The 18,327-nt window shown below is 42.0% G+C and overlaps 1 protein-coding gene across 3 annotated transcripts in view; it reads right to left on the bottom strand.

Annotated features, from left to right (window-relative positions):
• Positions 1–18,327, bottom strand: part of rc3h2 (ring finger and CCCH-type domains 2) — a 309,407-nt gene that overhangs the window by 285,206 nt on the left and 5,874 nt on the right. For all 3 annotated transcript variants that reach the window (XR_014599902.1, XM_084045995.1, XM_084045996.1), the window contains exons 2-18: positions 16,878–17,203; positions 16,069–16,186; positions 15,350–15,583; positions 13,902–14,077; positions 11,740–11,940; positions 10,606–10,738; positions 9,754–9,872; positions 8,736–8,848; positions 8,137–8,454; positions 7,584–7,786; positions 6,590–6,903; positions 6,232–6,378; positions 4,914–5,066; positions 2,895–3,056; positions 2,071–2,308; positions 1,561–1,645; positions 205–418 (exon numbers count right to left, since the gene is read on the bottom strand). Coding sequence is in view for 2 of the 3 variants with exons in the window: in XM_084045995.1 (XP_083902121.1) it covers positions 205–418; positions 1,561–1,645; positions 2,071–2,308; positions 2,895–3,056; positions 4,914–5,066; positions 6,232–6,378; positions 6,590–6,903; positions 7,584–7,786; positions 8,137–8,454; positions 8,736–8,848; positions 9,754–9,872; positions 10,606–10,738; positions 11,740–11,940; positions 13,902–14,077; positions 15,350–15,583; positions 16,069–16,186; positions 16,878–17,108 (3,159 nt within the window). In the remaining variant the exon portion in view is untranslated. The remainder of the gene's footprint in view (positions 1–204; positions 419–1,560; positions 1,646–2,070; positions 2,309–2,894; positions 3,057–4,913; positions 5,067–6,231; positions 6,379–6,589; positions 6,904–7,583; positions 7,787–8,136; positions 8,455–8,735; positions 8,849–9,753; positions 9,873–10,605; positions 10,739–11,739; positions 11,941–13,901; positions 14,078–15,349; positions 15,584–16,068; positions 16,187–16,877; positions 17,204–18,327) is intronic.

The raw sequence follows: 18,327 nt of genomic DNA, 5'->3' as shown, positions 1-18,327 counted from the left end.
ATTAATGAATTAATAATTAAATATATATTGTTGTGGGGAGGTGGGATGAGATGGTTGTTGAGAAGGTTCAAAAGGTTGAGAGGCACTGCTTTAATAGACTAAACAGACCTGACTTATCTTCTTCTGGCGCTTTACTGTAAACAGTAGATGGTAGCAAATCTATACTCTGTTTGATTCTACAGTCTACTACACTATCATACCAACCTGAGACTTAGAATCTTGTTGGTCTGAATCCTCCATGTCCAGAACAGAAAGTTCCAATTCAATGTCACGGTCCGGTTCTGGCTCGCTGTCAGCCCGGTCACACACCTGTTCCCGATCTTGGTTGTAGTCCTCCTGATGGGCCTTCAGCTCAGACACCACCTTATCACCTCCATTCAACGACCTGCGGCGGAGCTCCGCCACACACAGCTGCTCACTGCAAACACAAAAGCATTTCAATGATATTATTTGGATCTGCAGAAGAAGCATAACATGAGAGTTCCAAACACTGATTAGGAGAATGTTACAATATGGGGAAACCAGATGCAAACTGGATGCATGTGGCTAGTAACACACAGAGGGAAAAGCCTAACACATTGATGGCTTAAATTAAACATACTACATAAAATAATAGGTAACATCCAAACGAGAAATCTACGAAGGGTGTTTTTTAAATGCATGCACGCGCACGCACGCACGCGCGCGCGCACACACACACACACACACACACACACACACACACACACACACACACACACACACACACACACACACACACACACACACACACACACACACACACACACACACACACACACACAACACACACACACACACCTTTAACAACATAAAATAAGAAAGGCACCACAGAGAAAAACAATGCTAGACATTTTAAATAAATATGATATGAGACCTTTGGAAAACACTGCAGAAAGGCTTTCTGTGTTTTGGCTGTCATTGGTCTTTACCAGAGAGCAAGAAGCAAACAAACAGTAAGCTGCTCTATTTTTAGTCTGGGCACAGAGAGGAAGTGACTGTTGCACAATGAGACTGGAGACAAGGATGTGGAAGAAAGAGTGGAACAAAAGGGGTTAGAAAGAGTGAGAACACAAGACAAATCACTTGCCAGTACAAATATTTGTCCGTGTGCAAGATAATGTCTGTGAAAAGAACAGTGTAGACTGTATTGCTTAACATGTCTATAGGTGTGACAGAGATACGTTCACGATCTAATTATAAGGATACAGTGGTATGCAAACAGGTCAAGCAGTCTTACAATGGCTTTGTCAGGTGACCACTGGCACAATAGAGTGTTTTAAATGTTCTACATATCCGTTTTGTTTGGATGTACTGTGTGTGTGTGTGTGTGTGTGTGTGTGTGTGTGTGTGTGTGTGTGTGTGTGTGTGTGTGTGTGTGTGTGTGTGTGTGTGTGTGTGTGTGTGTGTGTGTGTGTGTGTGTGTGTGTGTGTGTGTGTGTGTGCGCGCGTGCGTGCATGTGTGCATGCGTACGGTATGTGCGTGCGTGTGTGCGTTCGTGCGTGTGTGTACTACATGATGTAAAGTATAGTATAGTGTACCTCTCTAAGAAGCTGGAGTGGCTGGAAGCATCAGACCCTCTGGACCCCCACCTGTAGTCACTGTGATCCAAGTGAGGGCTGTAGTCTATATACCAACAAATAATAACAATGTGTCAGATATGTACATCCTTTAGGCAATTAGATTTCCTTTCTCATTCCAAATTCTGGGCAAATGTATCCATTTGAAACTCAAGATACATTTGGCAACATTCGTACACTCTCAGCATTAAATTAACACTGACGTTTTTGCAGTGAACCGTATGGATGCATCAGTCAATTGAACTAATCGATTTAGTCAATTCTTTTTTTAAATCGATTTGAAATAAATTATCCATTTTCCAAAAATGTATCCAATTATCCAATAGTAAATATAGCTGATCTACACGCTCACAACGTGTTGCGATGCAACACATTGTTAACTTGTACAGTAGATCAGCTATTTTCACTAATTATTGAATATTTTTGCGCTGATTTGTTGTATTTGTAGTAGTGGCTGTCCTCCCACCCTACCTCTGAAGTTGACAGGTGTAGTGCTGGCACTGCCCTGGCAGGCTGTGGCTTGGACAGGATCGGTGGTGTGGTAGCCAGTGCGAGCAGCTCGGGATATGGCCCCCCACTTGGAGATAATGGGGCCCTCGCCAAAGGGAATGATGGGGTCCTCATCTTTCAGGCGGCGGTAGGGGTCCAAGGAGTGCAGCCAGCGCTTCCCTACACCACCACTACCTCCACCTCCATTACCATCCATCTCCTACAAGAGAGAATACATTATTAGCCCTATATGGGGCCTATGTTGGTGAATCAACCACATGACCCATTAAAAAATGGGTCATGTGGCGACAGACTTTAGTTTCTTTCATGAAAGGTGGATGGGAGTACCCATGGCACAGCTGTGAGATGGGATGAATATATCATGAGTGGGTGTGATAGGGGGAGGTGTTGAAATAACCAGTCAAATATAATCATTTTATATATATATATATATATATATATATATATATATATATATATATATATATATAGATTTGCAAATGGCACACCCTCTGCACATCGGTGGGTGCAGAAACGCCAAAATACCAGGAAAGGAACACCACGGCACCTCAGTAAACTGTCAATTTGCATGTACGATGACACAACCAAAATAGAGCCCATTGTGTGTGTGTGTGTGTGTGTGTGTGTGTGTGTGTGTGTGTGTGTGTGTGTGTGTGTGTGTGTGTGTGCGTGTGTGTGTGTGTGTGTGCGTGTGCGTGTGCGTGTGCGTGTGCGTGTGCGCGTGCGCGTGCGCGTGTGTGTGTGTGTGTCCTGCTTGTTGTGCAGTGCTATGTAATGACACTCACCGAGTGCTCTGAGCAGGAGTGGGTGTGCGTGTGTGTCTCAGGTTCAAAGGGGCTGATGCAGGGGCCAATGGTTCCACAGGACCAAGGTGAGTAGTGGGCTAGACTCTCATCACCTCTGTACCGGCACCCCCCCATACATTGGCCTCCACCATTCTCCCCATGCTGTAGGACAGAGGTTACAAAATATAATATAAAATAAAGTCTTGCGTCTGTTATTTCTAGTTTTTGGAGAGACTGGTTCATTAACCACTTAAACCCTCTCTATACTTAGTAAACTGGACATGAGTTGCCCCTATACTTGATTGATTGATTTATTGATTGATTGAATACTTTATTAGTCAGAAATGTAAAGAGCACGTGGTACAGTCAGACATAAAGGCTAGAAGGATAACACCAAACAAGTCTTCCATTGTGGTCCTATATATTCAATGTATCATCATAGCATAGAAACCTTACACAATAATACATGTCATCAACAAATACAAACACTATTCTGTACAAAGTGGAAAAAGGAAAAACGGCAACAGTGTTTTCGATGGGAATGTACAACTTGGTTCAAATTTCTTTGCCAAAAATACTTTATCTAAGCTATAAATTAATGTACAAATCTATGTGTCGGCTTGATGTGTCCGTGAACAGCATCATAGAGGCTCTAACCAACCCTATGAGAAGCAGTTATAGATACTCATCCAGGCTTAGAGAGCATTGGCGTAATAGCCTATACACTTTTTAAATTATTGACTTGGCGCTTGACAGCCGCCTTATGAATTGGTGGGAGTGGGGAGGGGTGGGGGGCGGGAGCGCTTGAGTGATGTTTTGTTTTGATTTGTATACATTGTATATTTTTATACTGCTGTCTCTTTTTATATTATGTGATGTATTTTCTTTTTATATGGACGCATGAGTCTGGAATAAAGATTATATATATATTAAGTTCTTAAAGACATCAGATAATAGGCTCAGTTTGAAGAATGCACTTACTTTCAGTAAGAGTTCAGTTCACCTACAGTATGCAACTTAATAATGCTTGACTTATCTGAAAGCCAAACTCGCTTGTTATTAAGTCTCTATTAAAGGAGCAACACCCCCCCCCACACACACACACACACACACACACACACACACACACACACACACACACACACACACACACACACACACACACACACACACACACACACACACACACACACACACTGACATGAGACCTTAACAGTGAATAGCTACAGTATCGTCCTCCACAGTTGCTAGGCAACTGTGGCAAGCTGAAATAGCTATGGATGAGGCAGCAGCGCAGGGTGTTGGAATAGGAATGAAATCCCACACATACACAAACAGTATACTGTAGGCTACACAAGAAATATATTACCCTACACTACCAACTGTGTCATATCACAGTTTCACTATCAAGTCTGTCTATTCAACGACATTCCATGAATGTGTGTGTGCTTGCGTGCGTGCGTGCGTGCTTGCATGTGTGTGTGTGTGTGTGTGTGTGTGTGTGTGTGTGTGTGTGTGTGTGTGTGTGTACTTTCATTACTATACTGTACTTGTGAGGACCAAAAAGAAAGTAGAATTTCATAAATAGACAATTTTCCAAGTCCTCACAAGAAATAAATGTTCTTTTATGGTTATAAAAATGTTAGTTGTGCGATGCTGTGACTTTCGCACACCCAAAATAGCTGATCTACAAGGTTGTTGATCAGCTATTTTGGGTGCATGACACCGGCACCAGAATTCAACTCAGACTTTGGGGCTAGGGTCCAAAAAAGGAAAAAGTGGCAAAAATTGCATTTATAAAATTACTATCGTAAAACGTTGATGTCCTCACAAGTATAGTAATTTACAAATGTGTGTGTGTGTGTGTGTGTGTGTGTGTGTGTGTGTGTGTGTCTGTGTGTGTGTGTGTGTGTGTGTGTGGGATGATACACCCTGCTGCAGAGCTATGCCCTTCTTCACGCTGTTCAGTTCGTGATTCACACACACATACGCACGTACTTGCATAGACACGCCCCCTACCTCGGCTTCAAATTCCACAGCGAAGATGGGGGAGGACTGGGAGGGCCTGTTTGCGTTGCCATGGTGATGGTGGTGATGGTGGTGATGGTGCGTCCACTGTTCCTGCTTCCTCCTGAATAAATCCTCGTAGCCCAGAGGCACACGGCCGTAGTCCTGCAGGAGATGTAATGGAGGGAGAAGTACTCTGATTATTTTACTTAACTAAAAGTAGCAATACCCCAATGTAGAACGACTCTGTTACAAGCAACAATCCAGAATTCAACCTTTTACTTGAGTAAAAGTACAAAAGTATTGGCGTCAAAATATGCTTACAGTACCAAAGTTTTCAAAACATTTCAGATTCTTTCAAAAATGGCTGATCTACAAGCTCTCAACATGCTGTAATCTGAAGATTTACTTCTTCCGACTCCATCTCACCCCCTAGCACTTCACTCTCCCTGTACCCCAGCTCGTGACACCTTTTCTTTCGATTGATGCTAGCCATTGACGAAGACATGGCTACTATGGAGACATATCCATAGACTGTAAAGAAGAATGGACAAAGTGACGCCATTGGTTTCTACAGACCCGTTTTGAAGTCTGTTTTTCAGCGATTTCAAATCCGCCATCTTTCTAAATCCGGTCCGAAATGCTACCGGAAACGACTGCTATTGGCTGCAACCGCAGCGAGGGTGGGTCTTCACTCGGTAGAACCAGTAGAAACCCTAGAAACATAACCTACTTTATCATTCATTTCCTGATAATTCATTTCATAATGGGGCCATAATTTACTAAACGCATATCATGATGATTTAAAAAAGACAAATAGCGACATCAGAGAACCCAATTCAATTCCAGCGGAGATTCCTTGCCGCCTGGACCTTGGTGACTTGTTCTCGTGTTTTTTTTTGTCTCTTAAATTATTTTTTCTCCTATCCTAGTTTCTTTGAGGCACTACACTGTTCTCTCTGCACTCTATTTATGTGATTATTTACCTTGTTTATTGACTAGAGCAGTGGTTCTCAAACGTTTAAACTTATGTTAAATAATAATAATAATTCAACATTTTCTAAACATTTTCAATATTTTTCGAATATTTTCAGAAATAGCAGATGTACAACCTTGCAACACTGCACAAAGTGACGTGCTGTGAGCTTGTAGATCTGCTATTTTTGAATATCCAACATAATAAATAAAGTGGTTAAAATGATTGTGATGCTATTAACTAATTTTGGAACCCCCTGGAAGTGCAAGTCGCTCTGGAGCATCATGTCAAATGCCTAAATTGTAATTGTAATTGTAATTGGGATGAGAGGTTATAGGTGAGCGATTGACCCACCCTGTGCAGTCCTGGGCGGTGTTCCCCCCCGGAGCAGTAGTTACTGTCTAGAGAGTTGAATCTCTCCCTGAGTGGAGGCTGGTAAACAGAGGAATGCAGGACTTCTGGGGGCAGTGAGTTGCTCCTGGCATCTTCTCTATGGTATAGCTGTAATGATAAAAATAATAATAATAATAATGATGATAATAATAATAATAATAATGATAACAATAATAATAATAATAATAATAAAAATAACACTAATAATAATATTTTGACAATGATATTTTATAAAATAAAAATAATCAAAGTATATCCACGATCATTCTATTATTATGGTTAGTATAAAGCTACAATATATAATGAACTTAAATCTCACCTGAGGCCTCCATACTCTCCTGCTGTCATACAGTGGAGCATAGACACCATGGCCCGGGGGCAGTGGCCCATACTGAGGCTGCGCTGGGTGGGGGTGGTATGGAGGAGGCCCTAACCGATCCCTGGGATGGGGTGGAGGAGGGTAAGTGGAGGAGGAGGAGGAAGACGGATGGGGCGTCTGAGATTCTGCGGCGTAGGAAGATGGTGGAGGGCCCATGGAAGGGGGCAGAGAGGATTCTGGGACATGTGAGGAGCGGAAGAATCGAGCCATGCACTGCTTGTGAGAAGGATGGAGAGCTGATGGGTAGTAAGAACCTGCAGGAGAAGAGAAGAGAAGAGAATGAGAAGAGAAGAGAAGAGAAGAGAAGAGAAGAGAAGAGAAGAGAAGAGAAGAGAAGAGAAGAGAAGAGAAGAGAAGAGAAGAGAAGAGAAGAGAAGAGAAGAGAAGAGAATAAGAAGAGAATAAGAAGAGAAGAGAAGAGAAGAGAAGAGAAGAGAAGAGAAGAGAAGAGAAGAGAAGAGAAGAGAAGAGAAGAGAAGAGAAGAGAAGAGAAGAGAAGAGAATAAGAAGAGAATAAGAAGAGAAGAGAAGAGAAGAGAAGAGAAGAGAAGAGAAGAGAAGAGAAGAGAAGAGAAGAGAAGAGAAGAGAAGAGAAGAGAAGAGAAGAGAAGAGAAGAGAAGAGAAGAGAAGAGAAGAGAAGAGAAGAGAATAAGAAGAGAATAAGAAGAGAAGAGAAGAGAAGAGAAGAGAAGAGAAGAGAAGAGAAGAGAAGAGAAGAGAAGAGAAGAGAAGAGAAGAGAAGAGAAGAGAAGAGAAGAGAAGAGAAGAGAAGAGAAGAGAAGAGAAGAGAAGAGAAGAGAAGATCTAAGCTCACTATGCGACACACTGTGAGCTTGTAGACCTGCTATTATCGGCCAATGCTCTCCCCAGAATATTGTCATTACTAGGACGCAAGTGATTGAATAATACCAACGCGTAACAAAACAAACTCACTGCTTGGTGGATAAGGGCCGGCGTCGTATGCAGAGTGGGCATCCTGGTAGTACAGCTCTGAGGCCTGTGCAGGGTGTGGGGCCCGCAGGAGGATGTGACCATGTTTAGGCATCGAAGCACCACAGTCACCACGCCCGGCCGTTGCCAAGGGAGACGATGCAGAGGAGTGACTAACTGGAGTCCTGGGAGGAGAGACGGTTTTCCTGGTGAATAGAGAGAAAATGGGTTTTATGGAGAAAAGTGAAACATTACAGAGAATAAACTATCACATAAATCAGTTGTTCTCAAACTCTTTCATGTCAAGGACCCACAAATTGATATGTATTTGGCCATGCGGACCCCCATCTGAAAATCTTTTGTGCCAGGGACCCCCAGAAGAGACGATTAGTGTAAAAAATAATTGTTATAAAAAAATGTTCAAGATTTAAAAACTCAACTAAAAGGGTGCTCCTCAGAGCACAGATCTCCACCAGGCCGGGTTGCCTACCTAGGGCCCGCAGGCCCCAGTTTGGGAATCACTGACATTAAAAAAAATGGAAAAAAATAGGCTTACCGTTCCAATGACCCTGAGTTGCCTCTGTTGGTTTCTGACAGTCCATTAGATCCATTAACCCCACTGGATCCATTTGGTACCGCCCTCTTAATCTCCTCCATCAAATCGGCCCCTCGGGAGATGAGCTGGGGATGAGACAGGCCGGGGACCCCCTCTGCCGAGTTAGGGACTGTCTTCTCTCCTGTCCCCTTTACGCCCACTCCCAAGGACACCTCCGGTGTGTGGACGCCACCCTCGGTCACGGTTTTGCCCATAACCCCCTGAGTCAAGGGGAAGGGACGACCCACGCTGCTGATCTTTTTGTTCCTCAGTCTGAATCTGCAGAGGACGGCAACGAGGAGAAAGGGATGCAGTGGGAAATGTAAATGACAGATAAGGTTTCGTTAATAGGTGCACACTCTGGGTGTATACGTGCATTTACATGTGTGTGTGTGCGCGTGTGTGTGTGTGTGTGTGTGTGTGCACATGTGTGCACATGTGTGTGTGTGTGTGTGTGTGTGTGTGTGTGTGTGTGTGTGTGTGTGTGTGTGTGTGTGTGTGTGTGTATGTGTGTGTGTGTGTGTGTGTGTGTGTGTGTGTGTGTGCGCGCGTTCCCTTACTTCTCTAGCTCATCTTGTGTATGTGCAAATGTACAGTTGGGTCCCCTTGGACATCCGCCCTGTTGTCGGAGGTCTCGACACATACTGGTCTTATACTTGCTGTTGGCCTGTGGCTGAGTGGGGGACAGGAACACAGTGAAGAAATAGCAACTTCATGAAAATGCATGAAGCTGCTTGGCTTTCTGTCATTGGCACTCACCATTGGTGAGTAGTGTAACCAGAGAAAATAGACCATACATTACATAGTATAGAATATATCATTGTTGTCAGGTGGAAACCTTGTTCGTTTCGAATATTCTTATTGAGGAATATGACAAATAATTCTCAAACATACATACACATCTGGTTCGAAATATGCTCTCTTCCGTTTTTTCAAGTAAAGAAAATGAGGTGGGAGACCACTGTATAATGCAAAAAAACGTGTAATACATTCAAATGCGCATCCTTTGTCTCGGCTGCACGAATACACAATAGGCTTAAAAACATGCAGACTACTTGGCAATGTGTTTTGAGTCACAGCTTCCTCAGGTAGCAATTTGCTGAATTTGGCTCCCCAGACAGTACCCGCTAACAGTACAGTAGCTAGTATTTGGGTACTCTGGGTTTGAATTTATTTATTTTTCACTTTAAATCTTAAATGACTGCATGGAAATGTAATCTGTATACAAATGAAAAACATACATCATTAATGAATAATACAAATAAAACTACCAAACAATTGCCATGATAATTAGAAAATATGTCCTGCACCAAGGTGGTCATACAGGAGAATTCAGGGCACTTTGCTTATAGTTAAGTACTTTGTAAGTGCCTATGAGAAATAATATGGTCGTTTTCACTTGCTAGAATCCCAGACACACCATAATTATAGGTGCAATAGCAGGTGTAAATAATTAGGCTGAGTAATTTCAGGACATTAGAGCCATGTGACTGCCCAGTCAATGCAACATGGCCCAGTGTCCGTTTTACCTACTGTACATTGTACTAACAGGACATCATATCACTTGATAACATTTACCTGTGGGGTGTCGTGGCTCTTTTTACTGAAGTTCTGAATGAACTCCACAAGTCCATGGACCACCACCTTGACCGCTAGCATCACGCCCTCCAGCTCCTCCCACATGGGTGGTGGTGCGTCTACACACAGTGGTGGAAGAAGTACTCGGATATTTTACTTAAGTAAAAGTTGCAATACCATAATATAAAAAATACTCTGTTACAAGTAAAAGGCCTGTGTTCAAGATGTTACTTGAGTAAAAGTACAAAAGTACTGGTATCAAAATGTACTTAAAGTACCAAAAGTAAAAGTACAAAAATGTTTGAAAATAGGAGCTCTACAAGCTTGTAGATCAGCTATTTTCAAGTCTTTCATGTATAAAATAGGGCTGATATAATAATTTATATCTGCAAAGTAACTAGTAACTAAGTTTTCAAATAAATGTAGTGAAGTAAAAGTACAATATTTGCCTCTGAGATGTAGTGGAGTAGAAGTACAAGTATTGGAAATTGGAAATACACCAGTAAAGTAAAAAAAATACCTAAAGATTGTACTTAAGTACAGTTCTTGAGTAAATGTACTTAGTTGCTTTACACCACTATCTACACAGAACAACAGTGTTTAGCAGTAGCCATTCCTGACTCAGTCAATCACTCTATTGATCTATATACTGTATCTGTATCTATTTTGTGCTGCTGTATGTATTGCAACCACATTACTTCACTGATCAGAGATATTCATGTTGTTTTGTAGTAACTTGGTGCCTATATAGGGTTAGGAGCTAAGCTATGGTCTGAAGACAGGCAGGTTGGCAATATCTCTCTTGCGAAATCCTGAGAAAACAAACGTGAGGAATAAAAGCACATTCTGTACCTGGATTGTGGTCTATATTAGCCAATAGTTCTAGGTGTGTTCTCATGCTGGTGAGATTGGCAGGGTCTCCTGTCCTCTGCAGAACAATAGTCAACTCCTGGACACTCTTAGCAAAAGACTCTGGAGACTGTAACTGGAGCGGTGGAAGGAAACAATAAAGACAGAGAGAGGGGAGGGGGAGGGGGAGGGGAGAAAAGGCGAAGGAAGAATTTAATAAAAGATGTGGGAGGAAAAATCTCTCCTTTTTTTATTTTAGCCAATGTGCATCTAGATTTGAAATATCAAGTGTTCCATTTTTTATAATGATAAATACAGAAATGGTTTTTTAAACAAATCTTTTTTGGAACAAAGGATTTTCAAAAGACAAACACACATACAAGGATACAAGACAGAACAAAAAAAGGAAAGAAAAATGAAATAAAAAATGAAAGGACAAGACAATACAAAAAAATAATAAAAAAGGTCTGCATTTTACAATTGTTACAGTTATTACTCTAGTAAAGATTTGTTATACATTGTCCATGGGCTGAAAGAAGAGAGACCACTTTTCCCAATTTTTGTGTAACTTGTCCTCTTGTAGTCTGAGTATGAAAGTTAGTTTTTCCATAGTGCAGATTTCCCTTATAATATCGACCACCCAATAGGCTCTATGCACAGCAGCCATATTGGGAATGAATTGGGCCCCTTCCTTACTTCCTTCGCAGGTGTTACCAATGATAGTAATTAAGGCTCTGTTCCATTTAGTGTGGCATAGTGGTTGTCTTATTTTCAAGGACCCCCATAACTCTGAGAGTGTACAAATGGACCATTACGGGTCCATTTGGTTCCATTTGTACACTCTCAGAGTTACACACCCACTATAAGGGGCCATTTGGGAACCAAAATGGAGTGTTTCTAGTGAGCCAACATGCACAATATCAGCACCCTGACCAGAATGGAACAGAGCCTTCATTAGTATCATTGGTAACACCTGTGAAGGAAGTAAGAAGAGGCCCAATTTATTTCCAATATGGCTGCTGTGCATAGACCCTATTGTCTTTGGTTGGAGGATCAATAAATACAGAATTTGAATAGTACCTCTCATGTGTGGAATGTGGATGTCACCTTATTATTATTTATTTTTTTGAGCATTACCTTGTCAATGATGGACTGCATATGAGACTTGTGCACAAGGTCTCCATACAGCAGAGAGGACCACTGCTCAGGTGAGATCCGCAGGCCTGCCTCCATGGCGATGTGTACAATCTGTGCATCGTGTTCTCTCCTCAGAGCCTCGTACGTCCGGAACTCCTCTTTCAGCTGCATCAGAGATGAATCCTCATCACGCTTGGTCACCTGGGGGGTGGGGGGGGGGTGAGAGAGAGTGTGAAAGAGAGTGTGTGAGGGAAAGAGAGAGAAAGCGAGGTACTGCATGCCGCCATGATACAAGTTTGTCCTGAGTAGTAGTATAGCAGAGTTTACCAGTCAGCAGTGGTTGAAAAAGTACTCACATTGTTTTACTTAAGTAAAAGTATCAGTACTGTAATATAGACATACTCTGTTACAAGTAAAAGTTCGGAATTAAAAAATGTACTTCATGAGTAAAAGTACAAAAGTATTGGCATCAAAATGTACTTAAAGTACCACAAGTAGAAAGTACTCATTCTGCAGAATGTCCCATTTCAAGTTTATCAATGTATAAAATCTTTTGAAAATAGCAGATCTACAAGCTCACAATGCGTGGCATCGCGACGCATTGTGAGCTTGTTAATGTATAGTTTCAGTTTGTAATAATAAACAAAATCTACAAAGTAACTAGTAACTAAAGGATGGATCCGAGATGTAGTGGAGTAGAAGTAAAAGTATTGTAAATTGGAAATACTCAAGTAAAATACAAATTCCTCAAAATTGTACTTAAGTAAATGCACTTAGTTACTTTCCACCAGTGTATTCTTCAGACTTTATACAAGTCAGATCAGATGAAGGGTTTCCCCCTTCTCAGAATCTGCCCTATGGGTAATCATCATAAGACACCAGCCAGGGCTATCAGTTATCACTTCAAAAATCTGGCGAGCACAGCACAGTCACGGAATTAACTACATGTAACCTACTGTAGTGTCCCTATTCTGGGGGCGAACATTCTGTGAAAATCATTGATATAGTGCAAGCTCAAAATGCATCAAGTGGCACACTGTGAGTTTGTATATCGACTATTTTTTGACGAACGGATTTGGTGTAGAGGGAAAAAAGGAGCAGACCTATAGAGCCCGGGGGACCCCTGTCAACTATGTACATTGGGTATAAATGGTTACAATGGAATGAAATCTTATTTCATTTGCCACCAACAGTGCTGATTTTGACAGCACTGTTGGCGTCGGTCGTAATGGCGTCGTAATGGCTGATTTTATACTTGGTTGCATGCTGAAAATAGCCGATCTACAAGCTCACAACGCGTCCCGTTGCGACCCGTTGTGAGCTTGTAGATCTGCTATGAGCGCAACACCCGAGTGCAACCAAACATAAAATGACTTGTATTTTAGTTCTACTAGATCTCTTCTCAACTAGTCCCTCACTAACATTTTAGTCTAGTTTTTATTTGTTGAAGAAATTGTCAATATATTTAGTCTTAGTTTTAGTCATCATAGCTTAGTTTTTATTTTGTTTTCGTCAGTGAAAAAAGGTAGTTGACGAAGATTTTTCGTCATAGTTTTAGTCGACGAAATCAACACTGCCCACCAGACTTCATGCCTAACCCTCAAGTTACTGTCTGCTTGACGGGCAAAGGAAAGTCTTTGGTTGGCTATCTGTTTGCCTGTTTTTCTGTCCATCCGTCCATCTAACTGTCAGTCGCTCCATCTGTCTCCCCACACCTGTCATGGGTAGATACTGTAGTTGACATTTCTGCCCCATCACCCATGCTTACTTGCTCTTGGGCTAAACATTGGCATCTTAAATAAATGAGTGCAACCATTTAATACATGCAGTGCACAGCACTGTCAGGATATGGCAAAGCATCTTCTCTAATGAATCAGACCATCTAGCCGTTGGCTATGATGTGTATAATAATCTATGATCCAGTGCTTACTATAAGTGTGTTATTCTGGTTAAATCATATGTGTTGTTGTTGTTATTATTATTATTATTTTATTTTATACTTATCTGCTGTTTATATTTTGTCTTTCTCCTTTTTTCCATTACAGTGCGTAAGAGTAATTTCTTGCGGACATACCTGGCCAATAAAATGATTCTGACTCTGATTCTGATCTACTGTATGTGCGTGCATGTAAGCGTTTGACCATTTCCTTTAGTCTCAGTACCTTGAAACAGGAGGCCCTGTACAAGAGTTGCACCACGTGACCTATGCTGGTCTTGGAGGCCTGGGGGAATCGAGCCTCGAGCTTCTGGACTACAAACAACACCAGCACTTTTCTAGACAGGGCTGAGCCATCCTCCAGAGCTAGCAGCACAAGCTTCAATGCATCCTCTTGCATCGCTGGGGGGAGAGAGAGAGAGAGAGAGAGAGAGAGAGAGAGAGAGAGAGAGAGAGCGAGAGAGAGAGAGAGAGAGAGAGAGAAGAGAGAGAGAGAGGTGGGGGCATTTAGGGAGAGAATATCCAAAGTATAAATATAATTGGCTTCTGTGTGGTGATGTGATTTCCACAGAGAAGTAAATATAAGGTGTCCTCAGTCTTAAAACTCATTTTGTTATCATTCTCATTCAGAATCTGCCCTATGAGAATCATCACAGGACACCCCATTCTAAGTGTGTTGTGAAAACTATACAGCTTGGAACACAGGGAAATGTATCAATTGACTAATCCATTATTTTTGCCAGTTTCATGGTTCTTCAGTAGATAATAGAAATATTGCCAAAGTACGGCCATTCCTAACTTAACAAGATGCTGAAAAACTACTCCATGCTTTTATCTCAAGTAGGTTGGACGACTGTAAAGCATCTCTTAAAACATCCACCTTTTCATAAATCTGATGCTAGACTGCTAACAAAAATACAAGAGAGTAGTCATCACTCCAGTCTTAGCTAGACTACACTGGCTCACTGTGTCTTCCAGAGTTAATTTAAAGTCATTCTGCTTGTTTATAAAGCTCTCAGCGGGTTAGGGCCAGCAAACATCACAGACTCCCTGTCGTTTTATGTTACTTCACGAGCCCTTAGATCCTCTACTGCAGGCTTGCTATGCATAACCCTACGCAAGAGAAAAGGAGATGTGGCTTTCATAAATTCCATCAATTATGGAACACATTACCTAAAGGGAGACATTTTCTTCTTCTTTTTTTTTTCATTTAACTTTGATTGATTATGTGCTATACTTAAAAGATTTAGCTGTTTTTATGGTTTGCTTCCTTTTTAATGAGAAAACATTTCGAGCTGCATGTTTTGTATGAAAGGTTCCATACAAATAACATACAAAATAACTTTGGCTGTGTGAGCATCAATACTGCATGTGAGGTTCTGCACACCATTTTGTACAGCTCTTTGCACATGAGCTGTATGTATATTACAGTGTTGCCTGCGAGTTCCCTGGCAGCTATATAATAATGGAGATCTGACGCATGAGACAAATTGCCCAAAAGATGCTCCTTATGCGCTTTCCAACATGAACGTGTCAAGTCACTTTGTACATAACTTAGCACCCTGTGTGCATGACACAGCTCACTGATGTAAAATTACGTTTGTGTTCCAAGACTGTACTGCACAAGTGCACCGGTACTTACGATCATATACGGTACAAACAATCATAGCTCACCAGGTCCTAGGAACTGGCACCCCCGTGCCCGTACAGCAGCCCAGAGGTTGGCAGACAGCTGCTGAGGGTTCTGGTGCTGCAGAATGAGTTCTGTCACTGTCCGTTCACCCAGTGAGCGGCCTGCCCGTACCGCACGCACACGACCCTCCTCCTCCACCAGCTGACAGTTCACCATGGTGACCAGCTTCCTCTGCATGGGCCGGCTGAGCACGCTCGGACTCAGTGGGACCACACCTTTAAATGGGAGTGCCTTTGGTCACTAATAGCAAGTATTACTTTTTAGATTGCAACAAAACATGGGTCATACTGTGCATACAGTATATGCTCCTAATTCTCCAAATGGCAGCACTTCTTTTCATTAGTAAAAAAGCTATGGACAATGCTCTACTGGCATGGTATAAACATAAACAGTGAACAGATTCCCATAGAAAATATGTATATAAATATATACTGTAGAAGCAGCAGGGTCATGTGTTACATCTATAATAAACTCAGATCAGGTTTTGTCACTGCATTGTGTTAGATACACCTATGAACTCATTCATAACAGTGTGGTCACTGCATGTATTAAATACACACAGACTTCCATTGCCCAAGATCATGAGGAAATAATAATAATAATTGTACTCTCTGTCTCTGTCACACTCACATGGACACAGAGAAACAGTAAACAGTAACACACTCAAACAAAGTCAAATAATAACTAAACAAAACAGTACCTTTTGCTCCGCTGATGGGCTTCAGATAGAGTGCCAGGTCTTCCACACATTCTCTGCAGGCTTCATAGTTTTCAACCTCTGATGGACTGTTCAAACTCACAGGTTGGGACTCTGGTACCTAATGCACACGTATAGTAGAATAACAGAATAAGCCACCCCTACATGCACACAGGCAAGTTGGCTAGTGAACAGTACGTATTAAAGAGTCAATAAACAGGTGCCAGGGTGCCTGGGCCCCCACGCCGCGGCCCAGGCACCCTAGGCTGCAATGCCAGCCTGAAAGCGTGTCGCGGGTTCGAATCCCCAACCCGATGACCTTTGCTGCGTGTCACTCCCCATCTCTCTCCCTGTTTCTTGTCAGTCTACTATCCTATCATTAAAAGCTCAACAAGAAAAAGGGGCATTAGATAACATTAAGCCACTAGATTTACAACAGCTCTGTTGCATAAGGTTTGCTATTTCCCCATCGTGTCTATATGAGGCAGCAATCATGCGAGACTATGGCTGCCTTACAAGAATATAATAAGGGGAAATAAATACCGTACCCAATGAAAATACATAGATAATGGCGGCCGTCAGCTTATGGCTTACAGAAGTAAACAAAACGATTCTGGAGCTTTGCCGTACTGACAAAATTATTTAATAATAATTTTGAAATTATTTTTTTGGGGGGAAAGCTATATGAATATTCCTCCATTTTTTTGTGGATTTATTATTGTTTTCTTTTCATCATTAATTTTCATATATATATCTTTTTTTTTTTAAATATAAATATCCTTTAAGCAACAGCCTCCCTCTTTCCCACTCACCTGTGCTCCCACCAGCTGCAGTAGGGCGCAGTTGACCGGTAGCAGGTCTATGTCAGTGCTGATGGGTGTCTGGTCGAACGGGCAGGCTTTGCGGTGAAGCTTGTGGAGACAGGTCTTACACACCGTGTGGGAGCAGCCCAGGCTGATGGGTTGGTGGCCACTGCTGTCAAACTCATTGTAGCAAATGGGACAGGACAGGAACTCTGTCCACTGGGCTGCCTGCACTGGCATACTGCCACCACACCACTGAGGGAGGCGCTGTAGAGCTCAGCGGTTATACATGGCAACACATCCCCACAGGCGCTCCTCACCAGCGCAGATGGTGACTATGAGAAGCAGAGACAGAAGACAAAACAGTGGTTAATTGAGCATCATTTAGTATTTTAAATAAATCATTCCATGTGGTGATGTGATTTCCACAGGGAAGTAAATATAAGGTGTCCTCAGACTTAAAACTCTTTTTTTTATCATTCTCATTCAGAATCTGCCCTATGAGTAATCATCACAGGACACCCCATTCTAAGTGTGTTGTGAAAACCAAACACTCCTCAATCCTCAGCGTTAATTTAATTGTAAAAATGTACCCAAAGGTGGACGAAGTTGTACCTTCTCAGAGTAAATATAACACATGAGGGTTTTCACGTGCAGTGTAGATCAATACAACATTGCCGTCATTGCGGAATTTCCAGGGTACATCTTTTAAAATCATATGAACTCATGGCACAGTAACCCACACTTGACAAGAACCTACCGATTTCATTCATCTCTTTTACTTGTCTCATACAGTTCCAATGAAACCTTGCGTGTGTGCGTGCGTGCGTGCGTGTGTGCGTGTGTGCGTGTGTGCGTGTGTGCGTGTGTGTGTGTGTGTGTGTGTGTGTGTGTGTGTGTGAACCTGTTGTTTTCAGTGAAAGAAACTGTCATCTAAAGGTTAAGCCAACATCTGTCCAACTCCAAACCTTGACCAAAGTAACAGCGGGTGTCAGTTCAGAACAGGTGCTGTTAACATGATATTAGCTAACAATCCATTCAAAAGGAACCAGTGATGCAGTTAAAGAACTATGCTAAAATGCTAAATGCAGTTCCAGAGTGACTTACAACTTGTGTAACAGATAGACCAAGCTTCAAATTCTAGTACAGCTTTACTGGTAAACAATAGTAAAGGTTTCCAAGCACCAGAGACATAGTGGTCAGAAGATCCTGAAGAGGCTGCGTATAGAGTAGGTATAACCAACCATATAACACAGAGGTTATAGCCTATTCACCTATATTTTTTAATTCAAAACACACTCAGGCATTTTGTCTCTGTCTCTGTATTTATCTATGTTTCTCTCTCTCTCTGTCTCTCTGTCTCTCTCTCGGTCTCTGTCTCTCTCTCTCTCTCTATCTCTCTCTCTCTGTCTCTCTGTCTCTCTCTCGGTCTCTGTCTCTCTCTCTATCTCTCTTTCTC

The sequence above is a fragment of the Gymnoscopelus microlampas genome (genome assembly GCF_963454915.1).
Source record: "Gymnoscopelus microlampas genome assembly, chromosome: 21".
Classification (NCBI taxonomy): Eukaryota; Metazoa; Chordata; class Actinopteri; order Myctophiformes; family Myctophidae; genus Gymnoscopelus; species Gymnoscopelus microlampas.
Note: the sequence above shows the minus strand (reverse complement) of the source record. Positions and strands in the feature narration are given on the sequence as shown.